At 40.5% G+C, this 13163-nt stretch overlaps 1 protein-coding gene across 2 annotated transcripts in view; it reads left to right on the top strand.

The window, feature by feature from the left end:
• LOC120444152 (centaurin-gamma-1A) overlaps positions 1 to 13163 on the top strand; it is a 63051-nt gene that overhangs the window by 41571 nt on the left and 8317 nt on the right. The window contains exon 1 of one of the 2 annotated variants that reach the window (XM_039623730.2): positions 991 to 1731. The exons of the other annotated variant lie outside the window; for it this stretch is intronic. Coding sequence (XP_039479664.1) covers positions 1560 to 1731 — 172 coding nt within the window. The 5' untranslated portion in view covers positions 991 to 1559. Of the gene's footprint in view, positions 1 to 990; positions 1732 to 13163 lie in introns of those variants that run through there. 2 annotated transcript variants of the gene reach the window in all.

Here is a 13163-nt window from a genome sequence, read left to right as displayed (position 1 = left end):
TATCTCCCAAGCAGTACTATCTCTGACTTCATCATCTGCATCATCATGATAGTCTGCAACAACAGCTAAATGTTTATTATTGCATTTTGATTTCCGTATGATGTTTTTGTTATGGCCACTCTTTTGCGTCACCCTTGCGCTCTTCGTCGCTCTCTTTTGCGTCATCAACCCCAAAGTGGAAAACATGCTGGTTTTCCGCTCTCTCTTAAAATTGTACATTGCTCTGTTACTGTTAAATGGATCCGATTTACTACTGTTGATATTGATATGAAGTTTTTTACATAGCTTATCGTAGATCGTGTTTTGTTGGGCATTATTAAATTAGCTTGGTCTTATCTTTGAATGAGCTTTTTGATACCTAGCAATGTAAACAAGTATTTATTTTTAAACGCACCAAATGGTCACAAATTGCGTTGCAGCAATACGCGGTACCCACTAAGTGCAAGGTATATGGAACTGAATTTTATGAGCACTATATCACTAGAATTTGGACTAGACTAGACTAGAAGCGTTTTATTTTTACAAAAGCATTGAAAATTTAATAAATTAAATGCTTTACGACAACAAAAGTCCATTATAAAATATGTAGCTAATTTTGTATATATAAAGTCTCAAAAAAAGTGTGTTCGTAAATTAGTATTCACATATTTCACGAAGTGGGTATATGCAAGTATAAAAAGCGTTCTGGAATGTATTTTTTATATGCCAATAAACGTCGCAAAGTCACTGGGTGGCTTCCGGAAGCAGGGGTATTGTGTTTCCTCGAGTATCTGCAACAAGCTGTCGGGGAAAGGGAAACCTGGCTCCCTGAACCATTTGGTTTACCTGCTGATTGCCTCTGCAGCTGCTAACAGCACGTGGCAACAGCGCAACAACAGCGCAGCAACAGCTGCTGTTGGCCAAAAGAGCGCTGTTATGCGTTAACCCTCGACCAGTGCCAGTTTGCTAGGGTGAAGAGCTCTTCGACTGTGGCTACTGTAGACAGTTGTGTTTCGACCAGCGCTCGATGTAGACGTACCGCACGGATACTCGATCTCTCAGTTGTATCTGCGTTAGGGCCCTCGCGTAGTTTTTCGCGTAATATTTTCGGCTTCGCAATTTTTTTTGAATACTTGATGAAATAACGTCAGTTGGATAGTATATAACCCGAATCAGCAGCAAATTGATGTCGTCAGTTTTATAAATACCACAAAGAAACAAACATATACATGAAGAGTTTTTGTGCTTTCATTGCAAAGTGACCAAGTGCGTTAGTCACCATACGGCTTATTTATGTGTTAAAATGCCAATTGAAAATCACAAGACCAAACAAGTTGCTAAAATGTGGCAGAGGAAGCCAATAAGTGCGAATAAAAATAAATAAATAGGCGAAGCGCAGCAAAACCAAGGCGCACAAAAAGGATTACACCAGATAAATAACACTGAAGCGGCATAAAAATAGCAAAAAACGCAAAAACACTTTTCATTGCCAACGTGCCCAGAAAGCAGCAGCAACAACAATAACTAAAACAACAGGGCCAAGAAAAGCCGCCAAGAGCAACAGTTAACACAGCAGCAACATGTTGGCGGTAAAGAACTTCTTCCTGCCGGAGAGGGCCAAAGCTCCAGAGACTCCACAACGATTCTCCCGGATGCCGGAGGCCTTTCTCCGCTCCATCCGGAGACGATCACTGAGGGTGAAGAGGGCCAAGAGCCTGGTGGTGCCCGATCGCAGCGAGAAACGTAAATCAGGTGAGGTACAGTGTCGATGTAAAGCGACCGAGATGGGAAACAGCGGGTCAAAGTTCACTTTGAAACTAGGGATATACTAAACTATGCAAAAGAAATTCGTGGAATTCCAATTTTAGTTACCTGTGACTGAAGGAAACCTGCGACAAAATCTGCAATTACGACTTCCTCATAAAAATTGTCATTGTTGTTGAACACCACTCAACTGTCTTACCCACAGTAACGCCTTAAGTACTCCCCTTTTGCAGACCTTGCCACCTAATCTCCATTAACCGAAACTAAGCTTTTCTCACACGTTTATTTCGCCACTCGTGGTCATTAAAATATTAGATAATTAGTTTATTATGACTAAAAAATCATTTACTTTGTATGCAAGTTCGTTAATTACCTCAGCCGAAATGGGAAAAATCATAAACCAATGACCTTGCACATGTTATCTTATTAACATTGAATGTGCAACAGTCGAAATAAACTTTTGCCTAACTCCATTAGAGTGTAAAAAATGATAGAGGAAAAAGTTACAACCTTTTGAATGTGGCACATCGCGTGTCATGTGTCAAAGTGTGTGTTGTAATCAGCCAGCGCGAAAATAATGCAATTTGGCATAGTTTCACTCCGATACTTCCTCAGTTCCGACCCAGGTTTTGGGCATTATGATGCCAAAGTTATGACAGCATTATGTCTTATTTTCATGCTCTTTTGCATGCAAATGAAAATTACATGCAAACAAAAGTTTGCCAAACTTCTTTGTTTCTATCAAAAGCTGTCGAAGTGAAAGGTCACTAGAAAAGTAGAGAGCGAAAGTAAGGGTGTTGTTATAAATAATACAAAAAGGAGAGAGGAGGTTCGTGTTTGGTAACATTGACTCACATTCGTATTGTTCGACATTGACTTTCAGTAGCCGTGACAACCTAACTACGAAAGTTTGACCACCCCTCACTTTGGCACCTTCGGTACTTTGGTACTTTGGTACTGTGGCATGCAATTATCGATTCACAAAAAATGCGGGTGCAAGAAGCCAAACGATGGCAGCATTGACACACTGCAATCAATGCCACTTAATGACGTCAATCGGAGGCAGGATAGGTGGGAAGGTGCCAAATACCCCCTTTCTTTCTAATCGCGCATATCCATCAGATGGCTTGTTAAGTATCCGCCACATGGCGCGGCTTAAAGTTGGGATACAAGCTAAAGAAGCTGGTTCGGTCAATGGGGCTTTGGAAAATGTGTCAACTGGTTCTTGCCACCAGAGATCTGGGCAAGAGATTGCGTTGATTGATCTGCAGGAGATTATACACTTTAATACATCACCCGTGGTTCGGGCAATGAATCACTGCATATATAAACACTTTTGCGGTAGACTAGCACCATGAAATCTTACGAAAATAAACATTTATGCAAATTTTTCGGACTGCTAATGTCTTACAATACAAAATTCTGGAAAACTTTTTTCACCATAAAATTCTCAGCTTTTTATACTCATTGCATCATACGTTCTTTTTCCTATACATTTTGCGATGGCTCATCGATATTGGAATTACTTCGTCATGTCTTGATACTTGCTTTCCTCATTCCCTGGAAAACGCATGCCATGAGTTAAGTCAAGTTTTATTCTATCCCTTTTCCGATCATTTTCTATTTTTAACGCTAAATGATTATTTCTTTGCCCCATTGCAATTTTTCATGCTGCAACGCATTCCTGCATGTGTGTGCGGATATTTTTCCTGATCGCCTCATTAATTTCCACTCAAATTGCAAATTCCATTCGGAATCCCATTACTGCAGAGTGTTTCAGCTTGTGTTCTATTATTTCGTGTGTATTTTTTTTTGCTGCCCCTATTGGAGCCCCAAGTCGCGCCATGTAGTGATAAGATAAGGAACGGACGGTCTATTCTATATACATGGAGTATAAATAGTTTAATGTGTTCCCATTGATTTCCGTTCATTCACTTTGTTTAATTAAAAAGAGTCTCTATCCTATCCCCCGCCAACTGATATGTTTTGCAACTGAGATAAGTCCGGAATATAAAATACCTGAGATCTAGAGATATTGAAGCCCCAGTGCTCCGATTTCCTATTCAACTGACAGCTGGGTGACTTTTCAAAGACCTTGACAGCCTTTCGGTTTTTTGTTATTTGCCCCCCTTTAGTTTGCTCAAAAGTCCCCAAAGTATCACGTCAAACAGATCTAAAGTAGATGTTGTATGGGGGACTAGCGCAATTTCCAAGACATTTTAATAGGCAAATCTCTTGGCGTTCTGAGTACAATATGATCCACGAAACACTTTTAATGTTTTGTGTATTTTTTATTTATTTTGCTTTTTCCCCTGTTTTTGTATACGTATACTTCTTATTTCTTTAGCCGCTCGTGCTCTCAACGCTTAAACAAGATAAATAAAGAGTCAACAACAGGAGCGAAATAATACGCTTAACACATTCTGTGCGAAAGGCAAATATAGCAAACGAAATTTAGAATATATTCACGAAAAAAAAGAACACATATGATTAAAATTAAAACGCAATTGTATTTGCTGGGGGCACACATGAGTGTGTGAACGGGCTTCCAGTGATCTAAACATATAGTATCTGCAAAGTGTATCTATGCGGAGATGGTAATCATTTTGATGAGATCATGGCTCGTTTGCTTTCGCGACTGGGTCAAATGACCCCAGCTTGCGTGTAGTTTTTTGTGGGAAAGTTTAGTTGCTGGGTTAAATCTGGTCAAAGAAAGTATTCAATTATTTCGTACTTTAATGACAGAACAATTTTTTCAATTTACGACCCACATGTTGACCTTTTGCGATGCGGAAACTCTCACGCGTGCCCTTAATTAGTTCCCACAAATTGTGGCTTTTATGAGTGACGATGTCTCGGCATTTGCCAGTTGAATTAATGATCCGCCCACCTTAATTAACCAACCGCCCACTTACCAAACATAGATCAGCATTTGGCAAACCTTAAAAGGCAACTCGCAGACTCGCGAGACTTTTGATTTTATCTCCGATTTTGGTCGGAACCACAAGTTGAGTCATCGGCGCACGGCTTGGATTAAGTATTGTTGTTAGAAGTGTCACTCTTGGTTGGTGTCAATCATGGAGAGGCTCTCGAGTTCATCGATCGTTTGTAGGTTCGGCAGACCATTAATCATTCTCCACTTCACGGCCACCAACCAAATGGGATGCTACTCTTTTTATGGTCCTCTCTCTAAATGGTGCTAAACATATTTCTTATTTTGCAGCCGTAACGCACGCGCCACCTTTCAAAATGCACCTTTTCTTATTCCGTTTTTTTTTTAACTGTCCTATACGCCTTGTAATTATCTAACGAATTTTCCTCTTCACTTTCCTCATTGTCTTGGAAAAGTGAAACCTTACGCTAACATGTAATTAATGAAATTTTATGATCTTTCGCAGTAATAATAAAAATATGATAATTTCTTGGCGTATCTCGTTTATGATGTCTCTATCTTTGATGTTAATATCGTATTATTAATAGTTGAAAATTGAGGCGTCATGGTTTTTGGTTGGTTAGTTGAGACAGATGTAAATGCTTAGTGTTCTCAAACGCTAGTAGTATATTCTTAAATTTAAACTGTTTAAGTCACTTACTGGTTTTAACATTTTGTTTCCCAGAGTTCTCCCATTAGCCAAGATCACTTCAAGTGGAACTTAATAAAATACTTCCTCTTCACTTTTTCTTAGCTAATTTCAAATTATCAATTTAATTTGTTGATCATTCTTAAGCCTGGGAAAACTGGAACCTACACACAGGCTTTCGACCATGACGAAATGCATCCAATCCAATCCAACTTAAAAAACAAAACATTCCCAGCTCTCGAAGGCATTCAAATTTATTTTGACACTTCGTACGGCAATAGCTGGAAATAAATTTGCGTATTTTCAATTAAATCATAAGGAAGACCCCTGTCTCAAGAAAACCTGTCAAATGCCAAAGTGAAAACGGGGGGAAATTTCGAATGCATTTGCCTGTAATGAGAAAATAGCTTGAAAAATATGCAAATTAGATGAAAACCGACACGTTTCGAACGCCGCTTCCGCCTCAAACAGTGGGACACTTGTTGGGAAAACAAAATACCTATCTATCCACCACCGAAATGCGTTAGTCGTCGGAGGAGGGGTTTTCTCCCCAAAAACAGTTGGAAGCGGAAAGATAGGAAAGGCGGCAGGTTTATTGGTCAAACTCCATTCAGAATGCAAAATGTATCTAAACACAACGATCGAAAATTGAATTTGAATAGCAGGTTGACCATAGAGGGATTGCATTTTCGTTTTGCTTTGCCGGCCCTTTGTTTTTTCACAAATCCCAAAAGCCCCATTCAAAACCTACGCTTTACTGGGTAGTTTTTCCTATATGGCAAACGCATTCAGCAGCGGAAGTTCTTATTTAGGTTTTGTTCCCGCTTCGCTTCAATCTAAGGTTTAATGCCCATTGAAATTCTAATGTGGCGTTGACACCGCCAAATTGTTGATGGTGTCGGGGGGGCGCTCGTCGGTTGGTCCCTTCTGCTTATACGAAATAATAATAAAATTCCAACATAATTTTTACAATGGCAATTCCAAGGCTGATACGTATGTATGTATGATGTGTGTGTTGCCGATCATTAAGTTTACCTTTGTACATCCCAATTCGGAGGTGTGCCCTTCATTATTGCATTGATTTCCTCTTGGCCTGGCCGAAAGTTCAGTCACACTCAAGTGATTCTCTTCTCGGGAACTTACATGAATCTTACATCTTACATAACCGGTTCAGGTTTTTTGCTTTTCGTATTTTCCCCACGTTATTCGCATTTTCGGTTGCTTTGTGGGCAGTTATGATCTGTCTGAAAAGTTATCTCTACACTAGCCTACGTTTTCTGCGGGTTTTCTCACAAGATCACAATCGTCATAAAGTCATAAAGTACGCAGTTTAATTAAAGGTTTAATATGTGGGATATGGCTATAAGGGGTAGCCATATTAGAGACATCATTTGTAACCATAGAGGCTTGTTGGTGTTCTTTTCAAGCTATGGCCCCTAAGAATATTGATTATTGATTTGATATGTACACCTTTGTTGATCCTTTGGCTGCATGAACTAAGGCACTTTCCTATAGCTATTCCATAAACTTTTAGTATTTCGTGCACACTAAGTGTGTTCAAATTTCTTCAGAAACTTAAGCCTGCCGCTTAGTGTAATTCTATAGCCTTCTCGAACATAGTATTGCATTGGCGTCTGACTGATAGCAGTGAGTTTCCACCAGTTGGTGTATCTTGGCAGGAACACAAACAACTTAGCTTAGCAACTTATGGCCAGCAAAGTCATTGAACCGCAAAAAGACAGTGGGGACAAGGAGACTCAGTTCGCTAAAACCCACGGGTAAAACCTTGATAAATTTAATTTAATTCAGTTGGTCAGAAATAATGCTGGCGAATTTGTTGCATTCTAATAAAAAGACTGCGAACACACACGTTGTCCGTTTGGGTGAATCCTTCGGCCAGGACACTCACACTCTTGAGCACCCAAAAACACTTATAAATAAGATTGTAATGGATGGAAGCCTCGTGCGAAACAATGGTCATTATAATTTTTTTTGCTCTGCAAGAAAAGATGTAAACGAGCCACTCGCACAATGGCAGATGAGATGAGATTTCTAGGTAAAACTGGGCAACAGCAAACTACCGCTAAGGAGGCTGCCAGAAAGGAGCGAGAAATAGCTCGTGTAGAACGTGGAAAAGTAAAAGTAAGCAATTTGATAATTTGTTGCGCCTGAGCGGCTTGGAAAGCGGAAAAGAAAAGGAAAAAGTCAGCTGGTCAGTTGGTCAGTAGTCTGAGATCGAAGACCGAAGACCGAAGATCGGAGTTGGCCGTGGATCGTGGAATATTATTGGCCAGCTGCTTTTTCTCTAATGAGGCGCCTGACCATTCCGAATCGATTTAATTGAAGCGGTATTTATGGGACATAAATGACATACGAAAATCCCTTTTCCCAGTCCATAAGAAAGTTAGCAAATCCAAACCGCAAGAGGAAAACCTCAAAGTCGCAGGACAATCAAATGCTCATCATTGAAATGCACACCGCATAAATATTAAACACAAATACGATTCCAATTTTATATTATTTGATTTTACGATCGACCATCATCGCAGGAGCAGCTGACAACGGGAATCCCAGGAAAAATCCCATTTCCCATTGCACTTTCCTTTCATTTTTTCCTCGCTTTCTTCCTCGGATTTTGCCCGTCCATTGTCTTCGGGACTGACACTTCATAAATATGTCATATTTAATAGAGTACAGTGAGCTACCGAGCAAACGGCAGAGTAAGTGAAAGAAGCCACCACCAGGAGACGGTGTCCTGCATGTCCTTGGGCGATCTCACTTGCTTTCTCCTCCTCTCCCATTGTCAACTTTGATTGACTCGCACGAGCTGAAAAGATTCCTCAGCCGGGTGTCTTTTTTTTTTGCGCTGTTTTTGATTGAAAAAAAAAAACATTTTTTGGGGTGGCGGGAAAATTATTTTTTAGGGAAAACTGAAGAGAAAAAATATCATATTTTCTTCGATCATTGTAAGATGATCTCGGGACAGAGTCATGTCGTAAATTTGACATTTTATCGTTTTGGGTTGGGAAAGGAAAAATTTACATTTTCTTAAACTCTCAATAGAATAGTCGGAAAGTTCGTCTCTATTGATTCTATTCTTACTTAGTAAGCCTATTGGGTAAGGTTAAACTATCCGCTCTGATGTCATAAACGAGATTCACCCAATTCAAATGAAAAGTTTACGCTACAGATAAGATTGTGTTTGATAAGATTAATTTGGCGGAGTAAGGAACACAAGAAAAAAACAAGAGAGAACGCTATAGTCGAGTTCCCCGACTATCTGATACCCGTTACTCAGCTAGTGGAAGGGAGAGGAGTCTTAAACACAGTTTTTGGAGGTTTGTGGGCGTTAGAGTGGGCGTGGCAAAAAGTTTTTTAACAAATCGATAGAAATTTAGAAGACCAATACAAAAATGAAAAAATATCAAAACATTTTTCAAAAGTGTGGGCGTAGCAGCTTTTGGCGGTTTGTGGGCGTTAGAGTGGGCGTGGCAAAAAGTTTTTTGGCAAATCGATAGAAATTTACAAGACCAATTCAAAAATGAAAAGATATCAAAACATTTTTCAAAAGTGTGGGCGTGGCAGTTTTGGGCGGTTTGTGGGCGTTAGAGTGGGCGTGGCAACATGAATCGACAAACTTGCGCTGCGTCTATGTCTCTGGAGTCTGTATGCTTAGTCCTAACTTTCTAGCTTTTGTAGTTCCTGAGATCACAGCGTTCATACGGACGGACAGACAGACGGACAGACGGACAGACGGACAGACGGACAGACGGACAGACGGACATGGTCATATCGACTCGGCTATTGGTCCTGATCAAGAATATATATACTTTATATGGTCGGAAACCCTTCCTTCTGCCTGTTACATACTTTTCAACGAATCTAGTATACCCTTTTACTCTACGAGTAACGGGTATAATAATGTTTTGGTAATGATGAAGTTTTATTTAAGCGCTGCACTTAATGAATAATCACTTCTCTAGAAACGCTTTTTCCATAAAGAGAAATGAAATGCATAATCAGCTAATTGCTTCAGAGCTTCAACTTTAGTATAGGAAACTGATTTTACAAATACTTTAAGACTGATAAGACTTCACGGTGTACTCGGCACTTCCCTCATTGTGAGGTTTTTAACTGCTGAACGATAAGAAATCATAGCTTACAGCCAAGTGATTTTTCCCTTATTTACTTTCTGCTATTTTTATTGTTTTACTGCCGCGTGTTTTGCAATTTACTCTTCCTGTGCCCGCATGATAAATGAGTTTCAACACAGAAATAAATTCAATTTGGCCCCAAAACTGATAAACGACCCGAAAAGGAAAAAAGCCAACGAAAAAAGCGTCAACAAAGAAATCGTCTATGCCTATTCACATATTTTTTGGTTGCAAATGGTGAAACAAGTTTGCCGAGAAGGAAAAAATGGAGTACGCGACTTAGGAACTGGCACCAAGATGCTTTATTACCTGAGTATATAAATCTCTCAGCCAATGACAGGCTCCTCGGCAGAGCATCCTTAAGGGATTGCAGATGCAAAAAGGATCTCGCTGAACCCTTTTCCATGCTCGGGGCGTGGTCTTCTGAGTGTGGGCTTAACCTTCAACAGTGTTTGGACAGCGAATTGAATGAAATTGCCTGCTCCTCAATCAAAATTATCAAAATCCAACACATGTTCCATTTCGAAAAGATCTTACACTTGGGCAAACGAGAGATCTGCCATCTGCTCGCCTGTTTGTTTGGATGTTTGGATGTTCGCGCATTTGCTAATGATCCGTGAATTTCTGTGTCAATTTCAATTGCTCTCCTCTGGATTTCTGGGCGATGAAGTCATATATACATATATTGTTATATATATTGTTTTTATCCGCCTCCCGCGCGAATATTCATACACGTGACACTAGGCGAGTGTATCTGACAGATACGGTTTCGGATACACACCCATGCCATCCCATTCCATCTCAGGTTGCGTGACGCTGATGATGATGCGCCAGGTCGGACCTTGAAGTGTCACAATCATTGGTGCAGAACTTTTCTATGGGTTTCCTATTTGTGTAAGACAACAGTTGGATGAAATGAGTGCCATCCCCCTCAGGTGTACAACTTATTGTTTGTTTGTTTTGACTTGCAATTAATTGCTAAATGTAACTGTTTAGCTTGAGCAAATAAGTTGTTTACCAAAGTTCGGGTTTAATGCGCTTCAAGTATGCAGTAAACAAATATATAGTAGCAAATTGATTCAGTTAAACATTTTTCTGGCATGTACATGTATCCTAAATATGGTCTGTTAGACATTCCTTCGCTGAACCTTTCACTTTGTGTATTCCTCATTTAAGTCACCTTTTCCTGTCTGCAATATCCTCCTCCTTCGCCAGTTCCCCTGGTAATCTTGTTTGTGCGATCGCCCTTTTTGCCTCGATTCATTTGTGGGCTTTGCTAATTTTCTTTGCCTTTTGTTGGCTCAAAATCGGAATCGGAGAAGAAAAACCAATTCCTGTGCAGGCTACTTTTTGCTGGTTGCTGCCAGCAACTTTGCCACCAGTCGCCGTGATCTTCTTTCACTGATCTCTGGGCAAATACAAACGGCGTTCGGGACAAAAAGAAAGTAAATCTGGTTTTTGGAGCAGATGTGCAGAATGCACAGAATGCTCAGAATGGACGGAGGACTATGGACACGCCAACACCGAGAAGGAAATTGAGGGAGATATACATAGGTGAAGCTGGAGTCGGGGATCCTGAGATTTATTGCCAGTTATCTGGGACTGGACTCTGCAGTGTACTGTCGTCGGGATCAGCCTACCTAAATATTATCGTAGGTTTTTCGTGGGCCAATGCAAATAGGCGGCTCGTATCCATGGGATGTGTATCCCAAAGATCTCCACCTCGCCATCGCTATTCATAATTCCGTGAAAGGCGAGGCAAATGGGAAAATATTCCATTATTATGGTTATGGCTTATTAAAATCACATTATTTGACCATTTACGGGCATGCCCAATGTATCAAAACATCCGTGGCGTTTTTCAATAGCACGAACAGTTTGCCATTTGTGGGATCTAATTAGCGTAAATTGAGTTTCGGGGTTGCATTAAACTGTACTCAAGGATGGGATGTTGCAGCTGGTTAAAGCTGTTTATTCAGTTTTTAAGGTATTATTATTTATATGCTAAGATTACGTGAGACCTATTTGATGTTATTATCAATTTTCTTGTGGTTTTATGGGTTGCAAACCATTTGCTGGGATCCTTCAGCTGTGTTTGAGCAAAGGACAGTCGTAAAAGCATATATGTGATGACAGTTCTAACTGCTTCTTGTTGCGGCTACCGTAAACAACTAAGCGGTTAAAACATTTTTACGACTTTTCCGCTGACAATCCTTGGCGCCTCCTGGGCAAATAGAATTGAGGCATATAGTTTTCTTGGATGCCCGGCACGCTTCTTGGTGATAAAACTCAGTCTGGTTTTCCAGTTCGGTTCAGTTTGGCTACAGCTGCTGTCAGTCATAAAACTAAGCTATCTATATCGACTATATCGTTTGGGGTCAGGAGGTCAGCTGTTTGTTGGGAATACATGTTTCCCAAAAAGGGATATGAATATTTCATAATGCTCGCTAATTAAAATGCTTAACCCACATCAAGAGCTGTAAATCCCAAGCCTTCTTATCGCCTCAATGGCCAAAGTGTACAAACACAAACAAACAGAACTCAAAAACTAAAGGCAAAACAAATCCCAACCGAAGTGAAAACCCCTTTCGACCAACAAGCACGGACACTTTCTCCCCCCGGAACAAGAAATGCAAATGGAAATGAAAACGGAAAACGGAAAACTCGGAAAACTCGAAAATCGAATGAACGTCTTTTGGGTTACAGCTAGTTTGCATACGTAATTATATTTTGGAGTTTTGACAACGATGGCGACATTTGACATGAGTTTGAGTTACGATCCCGAACAGATAAAGATGCAGCCATCTCCGAGGGATAGTGGTTACAAGAAAGAAGAAAGGGTTGCCCTGGGCTGGCGGTTTGAACTTCACACATAAGCCGATCGTCATCCCAATTCCCAGTCCGATTCCGATTCCTATTCCTAACCGATCCCGATCCCGATCCCGATTCCATTCCCTCAGGTGATAGTTAACCCCCAGCTCGGTGTCAGACATTTGACATCATTAGTCAAACTTAAAGACGCATTTGTAACTGGCTTGTAACTCTAAGCGCTTTAGGCTAATGACGAGCCATTAATTAGACGGGATTGTCTGTAGTGCAACTCAGCCCCTGCAATTTGTTACAATTCGAGCAATGAGAACCGCGAGAAACCAGTAACCAGTCGCCATCTTTGATCCAAAACCCATTTCCATTATGCTCTAAGAAAAGCAAAAAAAAAACAAAATGTAAAAAGGCATGCAAATTGCAAAACCGCGCTAATTTTTCCCTGCCATATCGCTTTCAATTGGATTCAACAATATCTTGCCCGGATTTATTTCGGTGTTTCCAGTATTATATAACAAAAGGCATATTTATTTCGTTTTAATTTGTAATTTTGCGCTCTGGTCAGCGAGGCAGGCAGGAGTGCAAACCAGTTGAACTTGTCTTGTCCATCGCCTCAGTCGATTAACGAGCGGCAGGAAAACAAGTTCCCAGCCCTGTGACAAAACCCAAAACCCTTGAGACGACGGCCACGACATTGTACATATATCCTACATATCCATATCTATGTCCATGTCCATGTCTGTGTCTATGGCCATGTCGCTGTCGCTGTCCATCGAAAAACGCCGGCAGAAGTCCTTACTGTTTACTTAAGCAAACTCTTAACAACTCATAATAGAGCAATTTTCACGTAACCCTCCGCCCG

The sequence above is a fragment of the Drosophila santomea genome, chromosome 2L, assembly GCF_016746245.2.
Source record: "Drosophila santomea strain STO CAGO 1482 chromosome 2L, Prin_Dsan_1.1, whole genome shotgun sequence".
NCBI classification, from domain to species: Eukaryota; Metazoa; Arthropoda; class Insecta; order Diptera; family Drosophilidae; genus Drosophila; species Drosophila santomea.
Note: the sequence above shows the minus strand (reverse complement) of the source record. Positions and strands in the feature narration are given on the sequence as shown.